The following is a 26,128-nucleotide window of genomic DNA, read 5'->3' as shown; positions in this document are numbered from 1 at the left end:
AGAAATTCACCGTTTTTGTTTGATTGACAAAGAGTGCACACTGGTTACCTGTAGGGACACACCCCACTTAACTATGTCCAGAGAGCTTAAGTGCAGGTGGCCAGAGTTTAGGGACCCCCAAGTAAGCATAGGGTACTGTGGAGTTAATCAGCCAAGACCATGCAGACCTGCAGCACAGAACATTGGTATCTCACTGCTGCTTGTCCAGCCAGAACCATTCTAACTTACGGCACTGGCTTGCAGAATTACCTGGAGCTGCATGGGAAGAATTCCAACCACCAGCCCAGGGACTACCCCCCAAACTCCCAATAACAAGCCAGCTGGTTGGTCAATCATCAGTGCCTTGGAGTTCTATGGACCTGTCTGGCTGATTTATCAGGTTCCGAAATCTGCCATGGAAGGTTGACTCAATACAAATCTTCCATCGTCAAATACATTACCTTGGAGTTATCTCAACTCCAGAAAGACTCATCTCCCCTTCCTGTCCCGTTCCCCCACCACGTCCCCACTCTCACAGCAAGAATAGTCTAGATGATTTTTAAATGCATAACAGCTACCTAACATGTTGGACTAGTAATTTAGACTGTGCCACAAAGTAGCAGGAAACAAGCTGAAACCCATCATCATTCACCCTCACCCCAGTGCTCGCTGACCAACATTGGCTCCCAGTCCAGCAACGCCTCAATTTTAAAATTCTCATCATTGTTTTCAAATCCCTCCAAAGCCTCGCCCATCCCCATCTCTGTAACCTTCTCCAGCCCTACAACCCAAGATCTCTGCGCTTCTCCAATTCTGGCCTCTTCCGCATCCCCGATTTTAATCGCTCCACCATTGGCAGACGTGTTTTCAGCTGCCTAGGCCCTAAGCTCTGGAATTCCCTCCCTCTTTCTCCTCCTTTAAGATGCTCCTTAAAGCCTACCTCTTTGACCAAGATTTTGATCATCTGTCCTAATATCTCATGTGGCTTGGTGTCAAATTTTGTTTGATAACGCTCCTGTGAAGCGCCTTGGGATGTTTTACTATGTTAAAGGCGTGATATAAATGCAAGTTGTTATTTAGTTACAAGTATGAATGCAAGGTTCCCAATCCACGACCAACCCATTAAGGGGAAAAAGCTATCACACTTTTCTCCTATGAACTCTCTTTTGCACCCCCCCCTACAATAAACAGATTTCACAAATAATATTCATGAGTTAGAACTGGTTAGTAAACATACTGAGAAATATCCTCAGTAGTGCAAGAGGAAGAAGAAAATAAGCAAAAGAAATAACTTTACCTCTAGGGTGTGACTCTTTTTTTTGGAAGGAGACCCTCAGCACAGAGGTAAGCTCAAAGCACAATCTGGTACCTCATTTGTGGTACCTCTGCAGATATACTTCTCTTTTTAATAATTATATAATTACAGGGTTCCATAACCTGCTTCTATCCACCTTAACTCTAGAACATTGAAAGCACTAAATTATATTTACTGTCTGTTCATGAACATTTAGGGGAATTCTTATAAAACTATGTAAGACGCAGTGGGGGAGAAATTCAGTGGAGCCGCAAACAGGGCGCCAAGCTCGCCTGGGCGCCGGAATTAGCGCAGCAATCGGAGCAGTTGCGACCGCCGGAAATTCAGCTTGAACGCCCCAAGAGTGACACGGGGAGAGGCGCTCCGCGTCCCTCTTGGGGTGCTGAAACTGAGTATCGTAGCGCAACGTGCCGCAGCGCCACACGCTGCGGTACTGCAAGCCTTCCTCCCATTCTTAAGGGGGAGGGGCCTGCACCAGCACGATCGGAGATCGCGAGTGCCGGCAAAAGAGCCCGGCACCGAGAAGTGCCGGGCTCTCGGAAAACAGCCGGCACTGCCGTGGGGGGAGATCAGGAAGCCAGGGACGGAGGTGCTGGCAGGCGGCCGCCGAAAAAACGGCCGCCCCACACCTCCACCTTAATTTGCGCCACTGCCGCCACAGGTAGGCCCCGTGAACCGGGCGCGATTTGTGAACGGCGCTACAGAAGCGGGCGCTACCGAATATCGAGATCGGGGCGGTAGCGGGGTGCGGCGCACACCGATGACGTCATCGGTGGCGGCGCAGCGCAACAGGCTAACGCCGCCATTAGCGCCCCAGCTAAATATCGCGGGAGGCGTGGCCAGTGGCGCTAAAGCCACTGAGTGCCCTCTTTAGGCGCTAACTGGTGGCGCAGCCCACCGAATTTCTAGGCCAGTGAGTACTCAGTATGGTCAAGGGAACAAAATGTGGCAGAAGACTGATGAAGGGGTGAGCTCCTTGCACTTAGCCTTCCATTTCTTTTTTATAATATACACATTAATTCCAATGCAAACCAGCATGACTGTATCAACTGTGTATGTAAATTATTTGCCATAATAGCATATCTGTCATCATTTAATCAAAATGCTTAGAGAACATCCTCAGCCCTCTGAAATTATGCTTTTACATTTTACACTGTGTCACTTAATCCTCAGTTAACTACAGCCCAGTTACTCAGTACCATCCTTTAATCTAAATTATTTCTCCCGATCAAAGCTATTATCAGCTTCAGGACAAAAGATTTAATAGAAGAAAAACAGAAGTTTACAATAGCATGTTTATTTTCAAGAAGAAACACATTATTACCCTTGCAGACAAGAACTGCAGTCAGCATGCCACAGCAGTTGCTGCACTAATACTTTAAGGGCTATACAAAATTTGTATTAAAATAACCTGAAATAATTATGTGAATAGTTTTAATTCTAATCGTGTTGTGTGACAAAGAACTATTTATCAATGTATTGTCTGCCATAACATTGCAATAGTAATTTTAGTAAGACACTTAGCATATCATGCCAATTCAGTTCATGATCATAAGTAAAGCAAAGTGCACTCTAGGGGTGAAGTGAAATATTTTCAGATTTAGAATTCAATTCAGTACCAGCAAAACCTCAGGACATCATTTACAATAATGGATGCCAATTAAAGCAATAGTGCAGATTGATGGGACAGAAGGTAGGAATCACAGGGAAGCTGGAATGACGCTTTGAACTTCACAGAGTGAACAAAGCTTCAAAAGATCCAAACTTTTATTATGTGTGCTTACCTTAGTTCTTAGAAAAAAAAACCTGGAATTACTTCAAAGCCAGAGAAGAACTGATGCATTAATATCAAAACTTTTAAGTTAAGTGAAGGAAAGGAAAAGGCATGGTAAGCTAAATGCTACATGTGAGGATCCAAAAAAAGAGAAAGGATGAATATATGGCTTTCGGTAAATATTGTTGCAAGGAGTGGGTGCAACAAAGGTTCATTACAGGAAACTCTTGATTTACCGGCACCCAAGCAACCGTAAATCTCGGTTAACCGGCAAAATTCAGGAGTAGGTTCAGTTAAGTTTTTCTTCATATTAGTGGCCGTTTCTTGATTCTTGGCTGTGTAATCGGGGGTTGCTGCACTTGTTGCTAAGCAACAGGGACGCTTGGACTGTGGCCAGGCTTCTTGCAACTGTTGCTAAGCAACAGGGAAGCCTGGATTTGTTGCTGTGTGCGGAGCTCTCGTACCTTTTAACTATAACTCTCTGTAATCCGGACTTTTTGATAAACCGGCACCACATCGGTGCCGGATAAAAAAAGTGTTTCCTGTATATTGATTCCTGGGATGATGGGGTTGTCCCATAAGGAGAGATTGAGTAGAATAGGCCTATACTCTCTGGAGTTTAGAAGAATGAGAGGTGATCTCATTGAAACATTTAAGATTCTGCGAGGGCTTGACAGGGTAGATGCTGAGAGGCATAGTCTCAGGATAAGGGGTTGGCCATTTAGGACAAAGATGAGGAGAAATTTCTTCACTCAGGGTTGTGAATCTTTGGAATTCTCTACCCAGAGGGCAGTGGATGCTCAGTCGTCGAGTATATTCAAGGCTGAGATTGATAGATTTTTGGACGAAGGGAATCAAGGGATATAGGGATTGGGCGAGAAAGTGGAGTTGAGGTTGAAGATCAGCCATGATCTTATTGATTGGCGGAGCAGGCTCGAGGGGCCGAATGGCCTACTCCTGCTCCTATTTCTTATGTTCTTATGAGTAATTAGGTGTACAAATGTAACTTTTTCCAAACTCTGAAGATTTTTGGTATACTGAGCCTGAAGTTCTATAACCTCCAAAAATACTTCTACATGTTTAGACAGCCACTTTAAAGGTATGTTATGAACCCATTAATATACTTGTAACAGATGAACTAATGCTTTGGGTTGAACATTGTTTATTAAAATATTTAATGCCCAATTAAAAAATATATTTTGAAAACACAACTCTGACAGCTACTAATTTAATTAAAATGGATGGTTTTGTTTCAAAGTCTAATACTACTCCATGATTCCTCAAGTAAAAAGCTTAGTAATTTATATGAAGTGGCATTCTACATGTAATAGTTCAAAACTCAACTATTTATAAAAAGCACTATTGCCTTGATTGCTGACCAACAAAAACAATAATCTATCAAAGTCCAATTAACTGGCACACATACTGCACTGTACTGGTGTATTAGCCAGTTCAAAAGTGATCGAAACCACAAATGGCACCATTTTGATTGGTCCATCTCATTTAATTGGATATCTGAGAAATGGGGAAGGTCAAAAGAAACACACTTTCATCAAATAATCTAAAGCAACATTTTAATTTCTTAAAATTCAAAAAATCAAAATAGATGGTAAAACATATGCACCTATGGTTCAGTGCAAGTCATCTATTTACCTTATTCAAACCTTCATATTTCTCACGGTCAGTATTCTTTAACCATTCCATTAGCTTGGCATATCTAAGTAGATCGCGATGGAAAGGAAGGTGTTTAGGAAGAGTCAGCTCAACTGAGTGCTGAGCCAAGGTAGAGCTTTGATCATGTCCCTAAAAACAAAAATACCATAAATAATCCACTGCTGTATTAAAGACTGGTAAAATCCTAATTAAGTTATAACTATTAACTCTGCAGAGGCCAGAATTTAACCTGGTACCTTTCTGCCACATTACATGATAATTAGTCTCCCAATGGCTCAGTAGGTTATGATTAGTAAGTGAATTGAGTAAAAATAAATATAATCAATATAAACTAAAGTGTACTGATACCACTCAAAGCTGCACCTGGCTGGTAACATTTCAAAAGTCACGCTGTGTATTTTCAAGACATAAAGGACAACATGTGGGCACAAATTATATGCCAATTCTATCTATAGAAAACAGTGAAAACATTTCAGAGTTCACCATCAGCAGAAAGTTGCACGAGGGAAAACAGTTGGAAATATTCAATAAAAAAGCTCATATAATCCAGCCATTAAATAAACTTGACGTAGATAGGCAAAATTGGTTAAAAATATCCTGTTGATTTAAATTGCATTTAAAATTTACTTTTGGATAGCCAATTCTCTCCTCTTTGGACGAGAGGCATATCACTTGACGGATTACTCTACGTTAAGACCTCACAATGATCTTATCCTAGGCTACCAATGTGAAAACCCACGGCCCTGTAAGTTTTTGTTCATTATTCACAACGTGACTGGTCTCCTAATTTGGCCAGCCATCTTCTCCCTACTCAAAATACTAAAACACTCGCTGCCTAAAATTGGCTCCCAGTACCTCTTGCTGAATGAAAGCTTTGATTTGTATTGACGTCCATAATTACTATTAAAATGTTTGGTACAGCTTGAAAATTGTATTTTAAATACAATACAATTTCCAACAATTATCTATAAAATTAATTAAGAATGGGTGTTTCTATGTTGTAACAATCTATGATTCTGTGATTTTAGTCTTGATATTGATTTTTGATTGAAGTAGGCAAACCAACCAATCCCAGTAAATTTAAAAGATGCTCACTCTGAAATATAAATACAGATTTCAGACAACAGTGAGCCAGTCTAGTTATAGTGTACGCTGGAAAAAAAAAACAACTTATTCACTGCTGAAATTTTCAAAGGCTTCAACTACGACAGAAAAAACACCGTCTGGTTTTCTCTCAAATACAATATTACAGGTCCAAAGTCAATTATTAAATACATAACATACACCTATTTTGCTAATTGTAATTCAAAAAACTAACATTTTGTAATCGGTGACATCTTGCTTTATACATCACAATAGTCAACTGATATGGTATCTACTTGGTTCAGTGGTAATCCACTCGCCTGGAGTCAATATTTTGTGGGTTCAAGCGCAGTTCCAGAACTTGAGCAAATTATCTAAAGCTGACACTATAATGCAGCAATGAAGGAGTGCTGCAATGTTGAAGGTGCTGTCGTTCAGCTAAGATGTTCAATCATGTCCCAAGCTGCTTATCCAGGTGTACATAAGAAATCCCATAACATTAATTCAAAGAGGAGTAGAGAGTTCTCCCAGTGTTCTGGACAACATTCCTCCCTCAATCATCACCAAAAACAGATTCATTAGTCATTTATTTCATTGTTGTCTGTAGGACCTTGCTGTGCTTTCGCGCAAAACAACAGTGACTATGCTTCAAAAGTAATTAATTGGCTGTGAAGCACTCTGGGGCATCGTGTGTGTGTGAATGGCACTATATAAATACAAGTTCCTTCTTTCTACGCATGTGATAACCTAATTAGAATTACTTTCCCGCACACCACCAGCAACTAATAAAAATTCAGTTAATGCTATCACCACTCTGCTAGCTATAACCAAACCAATTCACACTACTAAATGCACCTTAGCTTTCTGTGGCATCAGTACTACAAAACATTTCTGTGCTACACAGCTGACCCAGTGTAACAATTAAGTGCCCCTATAATTGCTCTCAGCAGTTGTGAACATCCAGTCACCAGTGGATCAATCATCTTGGTATCCTGCTAGAAACTGCCACATTCTTAAAAAGGTGTGACTGACAATAGTACTATTCTTTCTTTTGTGACACATCCTGTATTCTAGCAGGTTAGGCAGACTTTTTCTCCCATCACAAATTGTGAATGTTGAAATTGCATTTAGTTAATTAAAAAAAAACACTTAATTCCCTCCACTAATTTAAAATGGCAACAGTCCCCAAATGCATCCTCAAATTGGAAAGTCTACTTCATTGGACACAACTCTGAAGCCAGCTCATGCCTTTGACATGGCATGAAGCACCCAAGAGATATTATTTTTAAAAGACTCCGGTTTCTGTGGCCCAGATCCTGCAAACTCTTTATCCAGTTTGAAACCTGGGTACAAATTTCAATTGAAACAAGGATTCCAAACAGGCTATCTAGCCCAAGGCTGTAGCATTGTAACAACTGGTTTACTAGTTACAACCATTCTTATAAAAGTTCATTTCTAAGCAAACCTTTTAAAACGTTAAAGGACATTACGATACAGTAGGAGATAAATTTGCTTTAAAATGGTTTTACTAAGTAACTTGTGCAGGCCAGCCAAAGCAACAGCCATCTTTCCCGCAATTTTAGAATTGCATAAATTAAAATAAAACTTAAATTAAAAAAAAGCAATTTAGCTGGCAGTACAATGCAAATGATATCACTAGAATTCAGCGCACACTCCATGCATCATTTTTGTACAACAAATTTGAACTGCTAATCAAAATTTTGGGACATAGCTGTTTTTCAGTGATTTTCTGATTAAATCAAAAGTATGCAACAACATATTCTAGATAAGCTATATAGCCAAATCTGTAACAAGATCGTCACAGGCTTAAAAGAGCAACGTGTTCTACTGAACAATAACAATGGTAATTATTAATAAGAAAGCGGATCTATACACTGGTTGTTTCTGAGCTTTAAAACTGTTAGGCAGAGGCAGACTGGGAGAAGCCATTTTGTGCAGAACTCCCTTGATGACATCGGGAAGCCTCAGTCCAGTGAGATTATGATTCACTATTTTGATCATGTAAGGGGAATACTACACAAAATATTTGCTGGCAGTTCTAAAGTATAAAACAGTATTACAGAGAAAATGATGGAGACAATGATAAGTTATTATTATGTATCTAAATCCAAATGTTAACCTATCTTTTCTCTTTTATAGAGGGATTTCATGGACTAAATAAGGAAAAACTGTTTCCACTGGCAGGAGGGTCGGTAACCAGAGGACACAAATTTAAGATAATTGGCAAAAGAACCAGAGGGGAGATGAGGAGAAATCTATTTACTCAGTGAGTTGTTATGATCTGGAACATGCAGCCTGAAAGGCTGGTGGAAGTAGATTTAATAGTAACTTTCAAAAGGGAATTAGATGTTTATTTGAAAAGGAAAAATGTGCACGGCTATGGGTAAAGAGCAGGAGTTTAAATTGGATACCTCTTTCAAAGAACCAGCACAGCCATGATGGGCTGAATGGCTTCCTTCTGTGCTGTATGATGCTACGATCTACAGATAATGACAGGCATATTATCTATTTCCAGCATTTTATATTTTTAAGTGTACAGATCTCCATTATAATGCAAAAGAATTATGCAACAATTTAATTAAAAAATAATAAATCTAAAGAAGGAATAATTTGCATCAGGGAAACTCCATCAGGATGAGTTTTTAAAAAAATGTTGCGCTTGTCAAAAATGATATCAACATGGTTCTACTCCAGTTTCATTTCAATTCAAAAAAGTTAAAACAAACAAAAGAACAACATACTTGAATTCAAACTTTACAAAAGAAGGGTAAACTGAAATCTGGGTTTAAGATGACGTTGAACATAAACCCTAAGGTAAGATTAGGAAAAAGTGCTTCTAGGTGCTAGGCAGGCATCATCAGCCATTACTAAGCCTTACAAATAACAGTCACACAAGTTAACCTTTTGAGGAATGCAGTGGAATTACAAGTTTTACTTTGTTTAATGAGAGGGTGATGGTCTGTAGTTCAAAACTTATCACTTTATGGTATTGTTGCAGTAAAAACTATTAATAGAAAAACACATTTAAAAAGCTGCATTTAGTACTCAAAGGTTTAAAAGCCCGACAAGCAGCAAGAGCTGAAATAGTATTCCATGCTCAGCGTACTCACAGAAACTGAGTGGTAGGAGGCTCTGCGATAGTGCAGGGTGAGTGTCTGAGTAAACTGATTAAAAACAAAAAACATGAAACAAAAGAGTGACGCAGGAAAAGGAGAACCAATATAGAAATTTACCAGTACTGGAATACTGACAATGGCAAATATATGGGAGCCTGTAGGAAAAACAGATCTGTCTTCAAACAAGTTACAAAGTTGCAACACAATCAAGGGTTCAGGTTTCCCCTAACTTCTAAAGTTCAGGGAACAAACTGCCAGAGCCAGCCTGTATATATGGTTTATAAAGTGACATGAACCCAGAGATTTTATTTGTAACACAATCCAAACCAGATGAATATATACATGTGTATATCCCAATACATAGAGGTATACATACATACACAATTCTGTTTTGCACATGGGTTAGTTTGTTTTGCTAAAGCTCCTTTTGACATTTATTGCTATCATCATGTTTGCCATTCACAGTGGGACAGCATCACATGAAAGGAAAGTAATGCATAGTACCGCAACTCTCACCTGTCAGGAAGAAAAGGCAGGCGACAGATTTTTTCTCTTGTCCTTTACCAGAATATTCACTCTTCTTGTCGTACTCAAATACCACATTAGCATCCTACCTTTGCCACATACTTTTGAACATGTGTTGGAGAAAACAAAACTCTGCATATATAGTTTGGGCACAATATATTTAAGAAAGTAGTGCTGGCATGCAAGATCCTTCAATTATAGTCCACTGTGTGTCTTTCAGTAACAGTCACTTCAGCTCTGTCACAAACATTTCATTATAAAATCACTGCTATCTGATTCACTAGGTCCTTGGGAAAAATCTTGTTTTATATGTAGTTGCTAACCTAATTTGCAACTCGAGGACGGTGACTTCCATCCAAGCAACAGAAGCAGACAGAATATGCCTGGACATTGATGCTTATGACATCAGTCAAAAACTACACAGATACTAGCAACAGTACCATTGAAGCAAGCCTGGAATTTCTGTATTTACGCAATTATCAAAAAAGATCATGCAAGTAATGAAAAGGGATGAGAAAAACCACAGAGCAATTCGATGGAAAACCTGGGAGATGCAAAAAGTTAAATAAAACAAAGGATAATTTTAGGTAAACATCAATTGTTCCAATTAGATGAGGAAGACTAACGAGTCATATCAGAATGATGCATTCTGTTCAATATCTCTAAGACATGACTACCTGCTCTTTTAACTGAGATTAGGAGCATCTTGGCTTCCACTTTCAGGATCAGCCTTGAACCATTATTGGCCACAAAGTCACTTCTTTAAGATGACTGCTGAAAGGTGTTGTTTGAATACAAATTTGGTGCCTTCTCTATAAATTCTTCACTTGACTATCCTACCTTCCTTCATTTCAGCAATAATCAGTACAAAAATCACTTTTAAGATGTATTTATACCATCTGATTAAGCTTGGACATGAAGACAGATCATTTTTACACGTAAAAATGTTTTCATTGATTTAAATGTCAATGAATAGAAACTAAATTAGGGTCAAGAATTTATGTAGCAACAAGTTAAGATAGAACATTTCTTTCCCCAAAAAGTATATTACATATATGCGATGAGAATGAAACATACAAAATAAAGCATGCTTCAATCTTAAAGTTAGATGAAGATTCAGTATTTGGCATACCTGCTGGACAAAGACATTATTAAGGTGGTTGGCAAGTCTTCTAGCAAACTGTTCACGTAAATCTTTGAACTGCTGTTGCTGCTGCTGTACAGCGTTAAGCTCGTCATGTCCTAGAAGAAATGATCAGTAAATTAAGGTAAATATTTTAAGAAAATTTTTAATGTGATCGCTATCTGCAAATGGATTTCCTTTCTTTTTTTTTTAAAAAAGGAAATGGTTAATTTTACACAGATTTTGTTGGAACATAGAAAACTGACAACACCGATAATATACCAATCTTTGAATGTTCCCCTCCCGCCACCAAACCACAGGATTAGCCCCTTTAAGGAGTCGTATACAGAACCATATCTTCTTTAATGTAAGCTTGCTCCCTTTAATTCAGTCACAATATAGTTTAAAACATGCTGCATTCAGAGTCATGTCCCCAACCTAACTCACTACAAAGGTTGCATGGACTTGTATTTGGGTGTCATCAAGTCTACTGACAAGACACATATTTCAAACAAAAATGACTAGCAGCTCCTTTTGAAGTTAACTAACAGTTATTCAAATCCAGGGAGCCCCTAGTATTGTTCAGGCGCATTTAATTAGCTTGGACTGTTCAAATGGTTAGTCAGCCTGGAACTTTTGAAGGGATAAGCCTGACCAAGCTAGCTCCCATAGTTGGTAAGGTTAAAAGAAAAGAACTACATTTTTAAAAAATTCATTCATGGGATGTGGGCATCACTGGCAATGCCAGCATTTATTGCCCATCCCTAATTGCCCTTGAGAAGGAGGTGGTGAGCTGCTTTCTTAAAGCGATGTAGTCCGTGTGGTGAAGGTACTCCCACAGTGCTGTTAGGTAGGGAGCTCCAGGATTTTGATCCAGTGACGATGAAGGAATGGCGATATATTGCCAAGGCAGGATGGTTTGTAACTTGGAGGGGAACTTGGAGGTGATGGTGTTCCTATGCGCCAGCTGCCCTTATTCTTCTAGGTGGTAGAGGTCACGGGTTTGGGAGGGGGTTTGGGAGGTGCTGTCGAAGAAGCCTTGGCAAGTTGCTGCCGTGCATCTTGTTGATGGTACATACTGCAGCCATGATGAGCCAATGGTGGAGGAAGTGAATGTTTAAGATGGTGGATGGAATGCCAATCAAGCAGGCTACTTTGTCCTGGATGGTATCGAGCTTCTTGAGTGTTGTTGGAGCTGCACTCATTCAGGCAAGTGGAGAGTATTCCATCACACTCCTGACTTGTGCCTTATAGATGGTTGAGAGGCTTTGGGAAGTCAGGAGGGGAGACACTTACCACAAAATACCCAGCCTGTGACCTGCTCTTGTAGCCACAGTATCTATGTGGCTGATCCAGTGAAGTTTCTGGTCAATGGTGACCCCCAGACTGTTGATGGTGGGAAGTTCGGCAATGGTAATGCCACTGAATGTCAAGGGCAGTGGTTAGACTCTCTCTTGTTGGAGACAGTCATTGCCTGGCACTTGTGTGGTGCGAATGTTACTTGCCATTTATTAGCCCAAGCCTGAATGTCATCTAGGTCTTGCTGTATGTGAGCACAGACTGCTTCATTATCTGAGTAGCTGCGAATGGAACTGAACACTGCAATCATCAGCAAACATTCCCACTTCTGACCTTATGATGGAGGGAGGTCATTGATGACGCAAGTGAAGATGGACACTAGGAGACTGCCCTGAGGAACACTTGCAGTGATGTCCTGGGGCTGAGATGATTGGCCTCCAACAACCACAACCATCTTCCTTTGTGCTAGGTATGACTCCAGCCAGTGGAGAGTTTTCCCCTCGATTCCCATTGACTTCAATTTTACTAGGGCTCCTCAGTCAAATGCTGCCTTCATGTCAAGGGCAGTCACTGTCACTTACCTCTGGAATTCAGCTCTTTTAGCAATGTTTGGACCAAAGCTGCAATGAGGTCCGAAGCCGAATGGTCCTGGCAGAACCCAAACTGAGCATCAGTGAGCAGGTTATTGGTGAATAAGTACCGCTTGACAGCACTGTCAATGACACCTTCTATCACTTTGCTGATGATTAAGAATAGACTGATGAGACGATAATTGGCCGGATTGGATTTGTCCTGCTTTTTGATGACAGGACATACCTGGACAATTTTCTACATTGTCGGGTGGATGCAAGTGTTGTAGCTGTACTGGAACTGCTTGGCTAGAGGCGCAGCTAGTTCTGGAGCACAAATCTTCAGCACAACAGCCGGGATGTTGTCGGGGTCCATAGCCTTTGCTGTATCCATTGCACTCAGCTGTTTCTTGATATCACGGAGTGTATCGAATTGGCTGAAGACTGGCTTCAGTGATGGTGGGGACCTCAAGAGGAGGCCGAGATGGATCATTCACTCGGTACCTCTGGCTGAAGATGGCTGCAAACACTTCAGCCTCATCTTTTGCACTCATGCTGGGCTCTGCCATCATTGAGGATGGGGATGTTCATGGAGCCTCCACCTCCCTTTAGTTGTTTAATTGTCCACCACCATTCATGACTGGATGTGGCAGAACTGCAGGACATTGATCTGATCTAAGTGTCAGCTGTGGCTCAGTGGGTAGCACTCTCACCGGGGTCAGAAGGTTGTGGGTTCAAGCCCCACTCCAGAGACTTGAGCACGAAAATCTAGGCTGACACTCCAGTGCAGTGCTGAGGGAGTGCTGCACTGTCAGAGGTGCCGTCTTTCGGATGAGACGTTAAACCAAGGCCCCGTCTACTCTCTCAGGTGGACATAAAAGATCCCACGGCACTATTTTTCAAAGAATTGCAGGGGAGGTATCGCCGGTGTCCTGGCCAATATTGATCCCTCAACCAACATTAAAAAAAAGTATCTGGTCAAGATCACATTCCTGTCTGTGAAAGCTTGCTGTGCGCAAATTGGCTGCCGTGTTTCCTACATTGCAACAGTGACTATATATCAAAAAGTACTTCATTGGCTGTAAAGCGCTTTGGGACGTCCAGTGGTCGTGAAATGTGCTATATAAATGCAAGTCTGTCTTTCTTTCTTTGATCCGTTGGTTGTGGGATCGCTTAGCTCTGTCTCTGGCATACTGTTTCTGCTGATTAACATTTATGTAGTCCTGTGTTGTACCTTCAGTAGGTTGGCACTTCATTTTTAGGTACGCCTGGTGCTGCCCCTGGCATGCTAATCTACACTCCTCATTAAACCAGGGTTGGTCCCCTTGCTTGTTGGTAATGGTAGAGTGAGGGATATGCCAGGCCATGAGGTTACAGATTGTGGTGGAATACAATTCTGCTGCTGCTGATGGCCCACAACGCCTCATGGATGCCCAGTTTTGAGCTGCTAGATCTGTTCCGAATCTATCCCATTTAGCACGGTGGTAATGCCACAGAACACGATGGAGATTGTGTTCAGTGTGAAGATGGAACTTTGTTGAAATCACAGAAACTCCACAGTGCAGATAGAGGCCATTTTGGCCCATCGAGCCTGCACCGACACATATCCCACCCGATCCCCGTAACCCCTACACCAACACATATCCCACCCTATCCCTGTAACCCCACGTATTTAATCCCCCTAACACTAAGGGTCAATTTATCATAGCCAATCAACCTAACCCGCACATCTTTGGACTGTGGGAGGAAACCGGAGCACCCGGAGGAAACCCACGCAAACACGGGGAGAATGTGCAAACTCCACACAGACAGTCGCCCGAGGCCGGATTCGAACCCGGGTCCCTGGCGCTGTGAGGCAACAGTGCTAACCACTATGCCACCGTGTTGCCACAAGGACTGTGCGGTGGTCACTCCTACCAATACTATCATGGACAGATGCATCTGCGATAGATAGATTGGTGAGGATGAGGTCACAGACAGAGGAATGAGACTAAGTGAATAGTTCTTTCAGAGTTCTACCAACACTGAAGAAACTTGATACCATCCAGGACAAAGCAGTCCGCTTAATTGGCACCCCATCCACCAACTTAAACATTCACTCCCTCTGTGGCTGCAGTGTTTACCATCTACAAGATGCACTGCAGCAACTCGCCAAGGCTTCTTCGGCAGCACCTCTCAAACCCACGACTTCTACCACCTGGATGGACAAGGGCAGTAGGCACGGGTACACCATCACCTCCAAGTTCCCCTCCAAGGCACACACCACCCTGACTTGAAAATATATTGCCGTTCCTTCATCGCCACTGGGTCAAAATCCAGGAACTCTCTCCCTAACAGCACTGTGGGAGTACCTTCACCATACAGACTGCAGCGATTCAAGAAGGCAGCTCACCACCATCTTCTCAAACGCAATTAGGGATGGGCAATAAATGCTGGCCTTGCCAGTTACACCCACATCCCATGAATGAATAAATAAAAAAAGGTTTTTCCCTTGTGTTGGTTCGCACCACCTGCCGTAGGCCCAGTCTGGCAGCTATGTACTTCAGGACTCGGCCAGCAGTGGTGCTACTGAGCCACTCTTGGTGATAGACATTGAAGTCCCCCACCTAGAGTATGTTCTGTGCCCTTGCTACCATCAGTGCTTCTTCCAAGTGGTGTTCAACATGGAGGAGTACTGATTCATCAGATGAGGGAGGGTGGTAGGTGGTAATCAGCAAGAGGTTTCCTTGCCCATGTTTGATATAATGCGATGAGACTTCATGGGGTCCGGAGCTAACGTTGAGGACTTCCAGGGCCATGCACTTCCGATTATATACCACTGTGCTGCCACCTCTGGTGGGTCTGTCCTGCAGTGAGACAGAACATACCCAGCGATGGTGATGGAGGAGTCTGGGATGTTGGCTGAAAGGTACGATTCTGTGAGTATGACTATGTCAGGTTGTTGCTTGACTGGTCTGTGGGTCAGCTCTCCCAATTTTGGCACAAGTACCCAGATGTTAGTGAGGAGAACTTTGCAGGGGCGACTGAGCTGGGTGTGCCTTTGCAGTGTCCTGTACCTAGGTCGATGCCGGGTGGTCTGACTGGTTTTATTCATAGTATACATATAGTAGTAAATTATAACATTATAGTTTAGCATCGAGGTTGCAAATCATTTATTAGTTTTCTTATTGGAGAAGATGGTATGGCCTCACATAGAATTTTCCAGCACAGAGGGAGGACATTTGGCTCATCATTCATGTGCTAGCTCTCTGAAAGAACGATCCACTTGTCTCATTCCTCTGTCCTTTCCCCATACCTTATTAAGTATTCCTTTTTCAAATATGTAGCACGGTGGCATAGTGGTTAGCACTGTTGCCTCACAGCGCCAGGGACCCGGGTTCGAATCCGGCCTCGGGTGACTGTGTGGAGTTTGCACATTCTCCCCGTGTTTGCGTGGGTTTCCTCCGGGTGCTCCGGTTTCCTCCCACAGTCCAAAGATGTGCAGGTTAGGTTGATTGGCTATGATAAAAAAAATTGACCCTTAGTGTTAGGGGGATTAAATACGTGGGGTTACGGGGATAGGGTGAGATATGTGTTGGTGTAGGGATTACAGGGATCGGGTGGGATATGTGTCGGTGCAGGCTCGATGGGCCGAAATGGCCTCTATCTGCACTGTGGGGTTTCTGTGTGATGTAGCCACCTCCCTTTTAAAAGCTATTATCGAGTCTACTTCTACCACAGTTTTTGGTAGGGCATTCCATATTCTAACATCCCTTTGTGGCCTTGCCCTGCCCCATCTCTGGAACCTCCTATATAAATGCAAGTTGTTGTTGAGTAGCAGCTCTGAGTGCCATAAAACATCAATGTTTCTGTAACTTATCCTCAGCAGAAAGTCACCCTGGTACAAAACACACTTGTGTATAAAATCCAAGTGTTGTACTCAGTTCAGGCTGATCACTGCAGCTTCATGCATGAACAGATTTCCTGAATATACACTTGAACATTGTTATAGCATCCATGAAACAGGTAACTGCTGTAATAGTGTGCCACTGGCATTAACTTTTCAAAATTGATTATCTACAAATGATCATAATAAATCAGTTCTTTGCAAACAAAAGAATGAAGCAAGAGGTAAATTAAGTACTGGGATCCATCTCAAGGGCACTTGATTAGAAGTTGAAACAGGTTATTTTAATTGTCTATTTGCTCAGACTTGTCACTTTTTGGGATTATTTGAATTTTTTTTCCACAAGCTAAGAAACAGCAAGGGGCAGAAAACATTGGTGGGAGTTGTTTATAGGCCCCCAAACAGTAGTTGTAACGTAAGGCAGAGAATAAATCAGGAAATTAGAGGTGCATGTAACAAGGGCAATACAGTAATCATGAGGGACTTTAATCTACATAGACTGAGCAAACCAAATTTGCAGTAGTAGTGTGGAGGATTAATTCATGGAATGTATGCAAGATAGTTTTCTAGATCAGTATGTTGAGGAACCAACTAGCGAACAGGCTATTTCAGATCTAGTATTGTGCAATGAGAAAGGGTTAATTAATAACCTTATAGTAAAGGGACTTTTAGGGAAGAGTAACCATAATATGATAGAATTTTATATTGAGTTTGAAAGTGATTTAGTTAAATCTGAAACTAGGGTCTTAAATCTAAACAAAGCAAACTACGTAGGTATGAGGGGCGAGTTGGCTAAGGTAGATTGAGAAACTACATTAAAAGGTATGCCAGTAGACAAGCAATGGCTAGCATTTAAATAATTAATACAAAATTTACAACAAATACACCTTCCTTTAAGGCACAAAAAACCCACAGGAAAAGTGGTTCCAACCGTGGCTAACAAGAGAAGTTAAAGATAGTATTAGATCAAAGAAAGAGGCTTATAATGTTGCCAAACGAGTAGTAAGCCTGAGGATTAGGAGGATTTTAGAATTCAGCAAAGCAGGACCAAGAAATTGATAAAGGGAAAATAGAATGCGAGAGTAAACTAGTGAGAAACATAAAAACAGACTGTTAGTATGTAAAAAGTCAAAGATTAGCAAAAGTAAATGTGGATCCCTTACAGGCTGAGACAGGAGAAATTATAATGGGGAATAAGGAAATGGCAGAGAAATTAAACAAATACTGTGTGTCTGTCTTCACAGAAGAAGACGCAAAAAACTCCCGGAAATAGCGGAGAACCAAGGGTCTAGCGAGAATGAGGACCTGAAAGAAATTGGTATTAGTAAAAAATTAGTACTGGAGAAATTAATGGGACTGAAAGCTGGTAAATCCCCTGGACCTGATGGCCTACATCCTAGGGTTTTGAAAGAGGTGGCTATAGAGATAGTGGATGCATTGGTTGTCATCTTCCAAAATTCCGTAGATTCTAGAACGGTTCCCGTGGATTGGAAGGTAGCAAATGTAACCCCACTATTTAAGAAAGGAGGGAGCGAGAAAATGGGGAACTACAGACCAGTTAACCTGACATCAGTAGGAGGGAAAATGCTAGAATCTATTATTAAGGACATGGTAACAGGGCACTTAGAAAATAATAATAGGATTGGGCAGAGTCAACATGGATTTATGAAAGGGAAATCATGTTTGACAAATCTGTTAAGAGTTTTTTGAAGTTGTAACTAGCAGAATAGATAAAGGGGAACCAGTGGATGTAGTGTATTTGGATTTTCAGAAGGCATTCGATAATGAGATAATTCATAATGAGAGTGTGAAAAAAGCAAGCCTGAAGGCTTTGTATCTTAATGCTAGAAGCATTAGGAACAAGGTGGATGAATTAGTTGTGGAAATAGAGGTAAACAAGTATGATTTGATTGGGATTACAGAAACGTGGCTGCAGGGTGGGCAAGGCTGGGAACTTAACATCCAGGGATATACAATATTTAGGAAGGATCGGCAAAAAGGTAGGGGAGGTGGGGTAGCATTGCTGGTAAAGGAGGAGATTAATGCAATGGAAAGGAAGGATATTAACTCGGATGAAACGGAATCTGTATGGGTAGAAATGAGAAATAGCAAGGGGAGGAAAACGTTAGTGGGTGTGATATATAGGCCTCCAAATAGTAATATGGAGGTGAGGGAAGGCATAAAAAGGGAAATTAGAGAAGCGTGCGATAAGAGCACAGCTGTCATCATGGGTGACTTTAATTTACATATTGATTGGACTACCCAAATTAGTAAAAATTCTGAGGAGGAGGAATTCCTGGAATGTTTTCGGGACGGTTATCTGGACCAATATGTCGAGGAGCCGACTCGAGATCAGGCCATTTTAGACTGGGTATTGTGCAATGAGAAGGGACTTATCAGCAATCTTCTTGTACGAGGCCCCTTGGGTCAGAGCGATCATAATATGATCGAGCTCTCAGTCGAGATGGAGAGTGAGGAAATTGAATCAGAGACTAAGGTCCAGAACTTAAATAAAGGGAATTACGAGGGTATGAGACGGGAATTGGGTAAGATTGATTGGGTGGTGTTTCTGGGGGGATTGACAGTGGATAGACAATGGCAAGCATTCAAAGATAGAATGGAAGAATTCCAGAACATGTTTATACCGGTTTGGCATAAAAATAAACCTAAAAAGGTGACTCAACCGTGGATAACGAGGGAAATTAGGGACAGCATAAAATCAAAAAAAAGGGCATATCAACTGGCAAAAAAAAGCACCAGACCGGAAGATTGGGGGCAGTACAGGATACAGCAAAAGAGGACAAAGGGATTAATCAGGAAGGGGAAAATAGAATACGAAAGTAAACTTGCAGCAAACATAAAGACAGACTGCAAAAGCTTTTATCGGTATATCAGGAGGAAAAGACTGGTAAAATCCCAAGTCGGTCCCTTGCAGTCCGATTCGGGAGAATATATAATGGAGAATAAGGAAATGGCAGACCAATTAAACTCATACTTTGGTTCTGTATTCACAAAGGAGGACACAAATAACCTCCCAGGAATATCGACAAACATAGGGACTAATGAGAGGGAGGAGCTGACAGAAATTAGTATCTCTAGGGATATGGTGTTGGGTAAGTTGAGGGGACTGAAGGCCGACAAATCCCCGGGGCCTGAAAAACTACATCCTAGGGTACTTAAGGAGGTGGCCCTGGAGATAGCAGATGCTCTAAGGATCATCTTCCGGAACTCCATTGACTCGGGAACAGTACCCGTGGATTGGAGGGTAGCTAATATTACCCCAATATTTAAAAAGGGGGGTAGAGAGAAAGCAGGGAATTATAGACCAGTAAGCCTTACATCGGTTGTGGGCAAAATGCTAGAGTCCATTATTAAGGATAAAATAGCGGAGCACTTGACAAATGGGGAAAGGATCGGACAGAGTCAACATGGATTTACAAAGGGTAAATCGTGTTTGACTAATCTGCTGGAATTTTTTGAGGAAGTAACTGGTAAAATAGATGGGGGAGAGCCAGTGGATGTGGTGTACCTTGACTTCCAGAAAGCCTTCGATAAGGTTCCACACAAAAGATTATCATGCAAAATTAAGGCTCATGGGATTGGGGGCAAAGTATTAACGTGGATAGAGAACTGGCTGGCGGATAGAAAACAGAGAGTTGGAATAAACGGCTCGTTTTCGGAGTGGCAGGCAGTGACCAGCGGGGTGCCGCAAGGATCTGTCCTGGGACCCCAGCTGTTCACAATATATATAAATGATCTGGATCAGGGAATTGGATGCAATATTTCCAAATTCGCTGACGACACTAAACTAGGAGGAGGGGTGGGCTCTGATGAGGATGTCAGGAGGCTACAGTGCGATTTGGACAGGTTGGGGGAATGGGCGGATACGTGGCAGATGCACTATAATGTGGATAAATGCGAGGTTATCCACTTTGGGGGTAAAAACAGGAGGGTGGATTATTATCTAAATGGCAATAGATTGGGAGATGGGGAAGTGCAGAGGGACCTGGGTGTTCTTGTGCACCAGTCACTGAAGGAGAGCATGCAGGTGCAACAGGCGATTAAGAAGGCAAATGGTATGTTGGCCTTCATATCAAGGGGGTTCGAGTATAGGAATAGGGATACCTTACTACAGCTGTACAAGGTGCTGGTGAGACCGCATCTGGAGTATTGTGTACAGTTTTGGTCGCCCCATCTGCGGAAGGATGTTCTTGCCATGGAAAGAGTGCAGCGGCGATTCACCAGGCTGATACCTGGAATGGCGGGAATGACCTACGAGGAGAGATTGAATAGTTTGGGCTTGTACTCACTGGAGTTTAGAAGATTGAGAGGGGATCTCATCGAAACATATAAAATTATGGCAGGCCTGGACAGGCTGAATTCAGAGAGAATGTTTCCAATGGCCGGGGAGCACAGAACCAGGGGCCACAGTCTAAAAATAGCGGGCAAATCATTTAAAACAGAGATGAGGAAGAATTTCTTCACTCAAAGAGTGGTGAGCCTGTGGAATTCCCTGCCACAGAGGGCTGTGAAGGCTAATTCAATAAATATTTTCAAGAGAGAATTGGATATATTTCTGAAGGCTAAGGGGATTAAAGGTTACGGAGAAAAGGCGGGGACGGGGTACTGAACTGGTAAGATCAGCTATGATCTCAGACGAAGATCAGCCATGATCTCATTGAATGGCGGAGCAGGCTCGAAGGGCCGAATGGCCTACTCCTGTTCCTATCTCTATGTTTCTATGATAAGGTGCCACACACGAAGTTATTATACAAAATTAGGGCTCATGGGATTGGGGGTAAGATACTAGCATGGATTGAGGTTTGGTTAACGGACAGAAAACAGCGAGTAGGAATAAACAGGTCATTTTTGGGTTGGCAGGCTGTAACTAGTGAGATACCGCAAGGATCAGTGCTTGGGCCTCAGCTATTCACAATGATTTGGATGAGGGGACCAAATGTAATAAATCCACATTTGCTGATGACACAAAGCTAGGTGGGAATGTAAGTTGTGAGGAGGATGCAAGGAGGCTTCAAGGGGATATAGACAGGTTAAGTGAGTGGGCAAGAACATGGCAAATGGAATATAATATGGAGAAATGTGAAGTTATCCACTTTGGTTGGAAAAATAGAAAAGCAGAGTATTTTTTAAATGGTGAGAGTGCGGAAATGTTGGTCTTCAGAGGGACCTGGGTGTCCTTGTACACGAATCACTGAAAGTTAACGTGCAGGTACAGCAAGCAATTAGGAAAGCAAATGGTATGTTGGCCTGTGAAGGAATAAGCCATATAACCTATTAAGAAAAATACACCATTCTATGAAAGAATTCTGGCCTTATTAAAACATGACAAACAGGGTCTGGAAATCTAGAAACCTAACTATGAAAAAGCTGTGATAGCATTCTGGCTATTGAGATAAGATAATTTGTTGACACTGGATCAATAACCTTATTGAAACAGAAGGTTAAAAGCTCCTGAAGTCTGAACCTTTGGGAACAAGACAATAGTACACCCTGTATAAGGTGTTCTAATTTACACCACGTAAAGAAGCACATAAAAGTAACAAACATCTGCCTTCATAAAATTGATACCAAGTAAAGCGCACCTGCTGGTACACCGTTTTTTATGATAAATTTAGAACACCTAGAGGAGAGACATGGTTCTGTAGTGCTATCAGCTGAGGTGACTAAGAATTGCAGGGGTCAGCAGAAAAATGACTAGAGATAATTAGCTTACATGAGCAGAAAACCTTTAAGGAAATACCACTGGAAAAGGGTATAAATATTGAACTCTCAAATGGGATAATAGACTCGCTTAAAGGGGCAAAGCGATTCTCGGCTTCAGAGGCGGCTCAGTAAGTCTCCAACTCTTTGTACCTCGGGGATCAAAGATATTCGGCAGCGGGTGGAGGCGGAGCAGTGCGGCAGAGCGACTACAAGAGGCCCCAGAGGCTCAGGTAGGCCTCAGTGCGGCATCGGCAGTGGGTGGAGGCGGAGCAGCGCGACTACAAGAGGCCCCAGAGGCTCAGGTAGGCCTCAGTGCGGCATCGGCAGCGGGTGGAGGCGGAGCAGCGCGGCAGAGCGACTACAAGAGGCCCCAGAGGCTCAGGTAGGCCTCACCAATCTCCAATCTCAGGCAAGGAGAGAGGTAAAAAGTATTCAAGGTGTGACATCACCACAAAACAGGTAGGTGATTGGTTGGAGTATTTCTCTCGTTTTAAAACTTTAAGTCTGTGGTTTATAGTTTTTAAGGTTGCTGTGGTGTACCAAGGCCTTTCTGGTGCAGAGTGACTGTTGGTAAACCATTTAACTGGTGTAACTAGAGGGATTGATTTAATTTAAATCCAATTAATTAAAGGGGATACTAGCATCTAAAATCGGGTAGAGGGTGTCCATAACTAACAATAAAAAATTTAATTAATTACATAGAATGGGCCAGGTGATGTGTTACTGTTGCGAGATGTGGGAGCCGGTGAACCCCATTGAGGCTCACGGTGCTTACGTCTGTGACAAGTGTCTGCTGCTACAGGAACTCCAGCTCAGTGTTGATGAGCTGGAGTCTGAGCTTCAGACACTGCAACACATCAGGGAGGGGGAGAAGTACCTGGACTCTGTATCAGGAGGTGGTCACACCTATGAAGTTAAGTAATTCAGATGTAGCCCATGGTCAGGGACAGGATGGTGTGACTATGAGTGAGGCAGGTACGGGGATCCAGGAGGTAGAGCTGGAGGAGCTGCAGCCCTTGCTCTTGACCAACAGGTTCGAGGGACTGCAGGGAGGATGAGCAACCTGGCCACAGCACCGTGGAACGGGGGGCCATTCAAGAGGGGGGAGTAAATAGAAATGTTGTAGTGGTAGGGGATAGTATTATTAGGGGATAGATAGAGTTCTCTGCAGCCGGGAGCGAGAGTCCCGAAGGCTGTGTTGCCTACCTGGTGCCAGGGTTAAGGACATCTCCTCTGGGCTGGAAAGAAACTTGCAGTGGGAGGGGGTGGATCCAGTTGTCGTGGTCCATGTTGGTACAAACGACGTAGATAGGTCTAGGAAGCCAGTTCTGTTAAAGGAGTATGAGCAGCTAGGGGTCAAATTAAAAAACAGAACCTCAAGGGTAATAATCTCTGGATTTTACCCGAGCCACGAGCGAATTTGGCTAGGACAAATAAAATTAGAGAGTTAAATGCGTGGCTCAAAGACTGGTGTGGGAGAAATGGGTTTTGCTTCCTGGGACACTGGCACCAGTACTGGGGCAGGAGGGAGCTGTTCCGTCGGGACGGGCTTCACTTGGCCAGTGCTGGGACTAGAGTCCTGGCGGATCATATAACTAGGGCTGTAGAGAGGGCTTTAAACTAACTAGTGGGGGGGGAGGTTCCTAGAGAGCAAATAATAAAAATGACAACAGAGAAGGTCATAGACTTAGGTACCAGTGGGGAAATTAAAAACCAGAGCGTGTCAGGAAGGGGCAGAAGGTATGGAGTAAAAGGTAAAGTAATAAAAAGGGCAAAAGCAGGAACTAAGTGTCACAAAACATATTTGAAAGTTCTCTATCTGAATGCACGTAGCATTCGTAACAAAATAGACGAGTTAATGGCACAAATAACTACATATGGGTATGATCTTGTGGCCATTACAGAAACATGGCTGCAGGGTGACAATGCCTGGGAATTAAACATACCAGGTTATTTAACGATCAGGAAGGACAGGCAGGAAGGAAGGGGAGGTGGGGTGGCTATGTTAATAAAGGAAGGAATCAGTGTAATACAGAGAAATGATATTGGGTCAAAAGATCAGGATAATGAAACAGTTTGGGTGGAGGTAAGGAATAATAAGGGGAAAAAAACACTAGTGGGCGTAGTCTATAGGCCTCCGAACAGTTGCAACTCTGTTGGACGGAGTATCAATCAGGAAATAGTTGAGGCTTGTAATAAGGGAGCATCTATAATTATGGGGGATTATAACTATCATATTAATTGGACAAATCAAATTGGGCAGGGCTGCCTTGAGGATGAGTTCATTGAGTGTATTAGGGATGGGTTTCTTGAGCAGTATGTTACTGAACCGACCAGGGGGCAAGCAACCTTAGATCTGGTCCTGTGTAACGAGACAGGATTAATAAAAAATGTCCTAGTAAAGGATCCCCTTGGAATGAGTGACCATAACATGGTTGAATTCCATATTCAATTAGAGGGTGAGAAGGTTGGATCTCAAACAAGCGTGCTAAGCTTGAATAAAGGAGACTATGAAGGTATGAGAGCGGAATTGGGTAGAGTGGATTGGGAAAATAGATTAAAGGGTAAGACGATACATGATCAGTGGTGTACATTTAAGGAGTTATTTTACAACTTCCAAAAAATATATATTCCACTGAGAAGAAAAGGGTGTAAAAGAAAAGACAGCCATCCGTGGCTAAGTAAAGAAATTAAGGATAGTATTCGACTAAAAACAAGGGCATATAAGGTAGCCAAATCTAGTGGGAGGATAGAGGATTGGGAAAACTTTAAAAGACAGCAAAAAATAACAAAAAGATTGATTAAGAAAGGGAAGATAGATTATGAAAGTAAATTAGCAAAAAATATAAAAACAGATAGTAAGAGTTTTTATAGTTATATAAAAAGAAAAAGGGTGGCTAAAGTAAATGTTGGTCCCTTAGAGGATGAGACCGGGAAATTAATGGTGGGAAACATGGAGATGGCAAAAACACTGAATGAATATTTTACATCAGTCTTTACAGTAGAAGACACTAAGAATATCCCAACACTGGACAAACAGGGGGCTATGGGGGGGGGGGGGGGTGGAGGAGCTAAACACGATCAAAATCACGAAGGAAGTGGTACTCGGTAAAATAATGGGACTCAAGGCGGATAAATCACCTGGACCTGATGGCTTACATCCTAGGGTCTTGAGGGAAGTGGCGGTAGGGATTGTGGATGCATTGGTAATAATTTTCCAAAACTCCCTGGACTCGGCAAAGGTCCCGGCAGACTGGAAAACTGCTAATGTAACGCCCTTATTTAAAAAGGGCAGTAGACAGAAGGCTGGAAACTATAGACCGGTTAGCCTAACATCTGTGGTAGGTAAATTATTGGAGTCCATTATTAAGGAGACAGTAACAGGACATTTGGATAATCATAATTTAATAGGACAAAGTCAGCATGGTTTTATGAAGGGGAAGTCATGTTTGACAAATTTGCTGGAGTTCTTTGAGGAAGTAACATATAGGGTGGATAAAGGGGAACCAGTGGGCATAGTGTATTTAGACTTCCAAAAGGCATTGGACAAGGTGCCACACAAAAGATTATTGCTTAAGATATAAAATCACGGGATTGGGGGTAATATTCTGGCATGGATAGAGGATTGGCTATCTAACAGAAGGCAGAGAGTTGGGATAAATGGTTCATTCTCGGACTGGCAATCAGTAACTAGTGGTGTTCCGCAGGGGTCAGTGCTGGGTCCCCAACTCTTTACAATCTATATTAACGATTTGGAGGAGGGGACCGAGTGTAACATATCAAAGTTTGCAGATGATACTAAGATGGGAGGGAAAGTAGTGAGTGAGGAGGACATAAAAAACCTGCAAGGGGACATAGACAGGCTAAGTAAGTGGGCAGAGATTTGGCAGATTGAATACAATACTGGAAAGTGTGAGGTTATGCACTTTGGCAGGAAAAATCGTAGAGCAAGTTATTATCTTAATGGCAAGAAACTGGAAAGTACTGAAGTACAAAGGGATCTGGGGGTTCTGGTGCACGAAACTCAAAAGGTTAGTATG

General features: G+C 42.3%; 1 protein-coding gene across 11 annotated transcripts in view; it reads right to left on the bottom strand.

Annotated features, from left to right (window-relative positions):
- exoc1 (exocyst complex component 1) overlaps window positions 1-26,128 on the bottom strand; it is a 154,620-nt gene that overhangs the window by 60,696 nt on the left and 67,796 nt on the right. For 6 of the 11 annotated variants that reach the window (XM_085970251.1, XM_085970241.1, XM_085970270.1 and 3 more), the window contains 3 exons: window positions 10,620-10,729; window positions 8,957-9,010; window positions 4,722-4,871 (listed from right to left, as the gene is read on the bottom strand). In XM_085970251.1, coding sequence (XP_085826377.1) covers window positions 4,722-4,871; window positions 8,957-9,010; window positions 10,620-10,729 — 314 coding nt within the window. The remainder of the gene's footprint in view (window positions 1-4,721; window positions 4,872-8,956; window positions 9,011-10,619; window positions 10,730-26,128) is intronic. The other 5 variants (XM_085970287.1, XM_085970306.1, XM_085970323.1 and 2 more) reach the window with 1 other exon arrangement.

This window comes from Somniosus microcephalus, chromosome 2 (assembly GCF_052327205.1).
Source record: "Somniosus microcephalus isolate GS21.2 chromosome 2, FLI_Smic_1.0, whole genome shotgun sequence".
NCBI classification, from domain to species: domain Eukaryota; kingdom Metazoa; phylum Chordata; class Chondrichthyes; order Squaliformes; family Somniosidae; genus Somniosus; species Somniosus microcephalus.
This window is presented reverse-complemented; position numbering and strand designations above follow the sequence as displayed.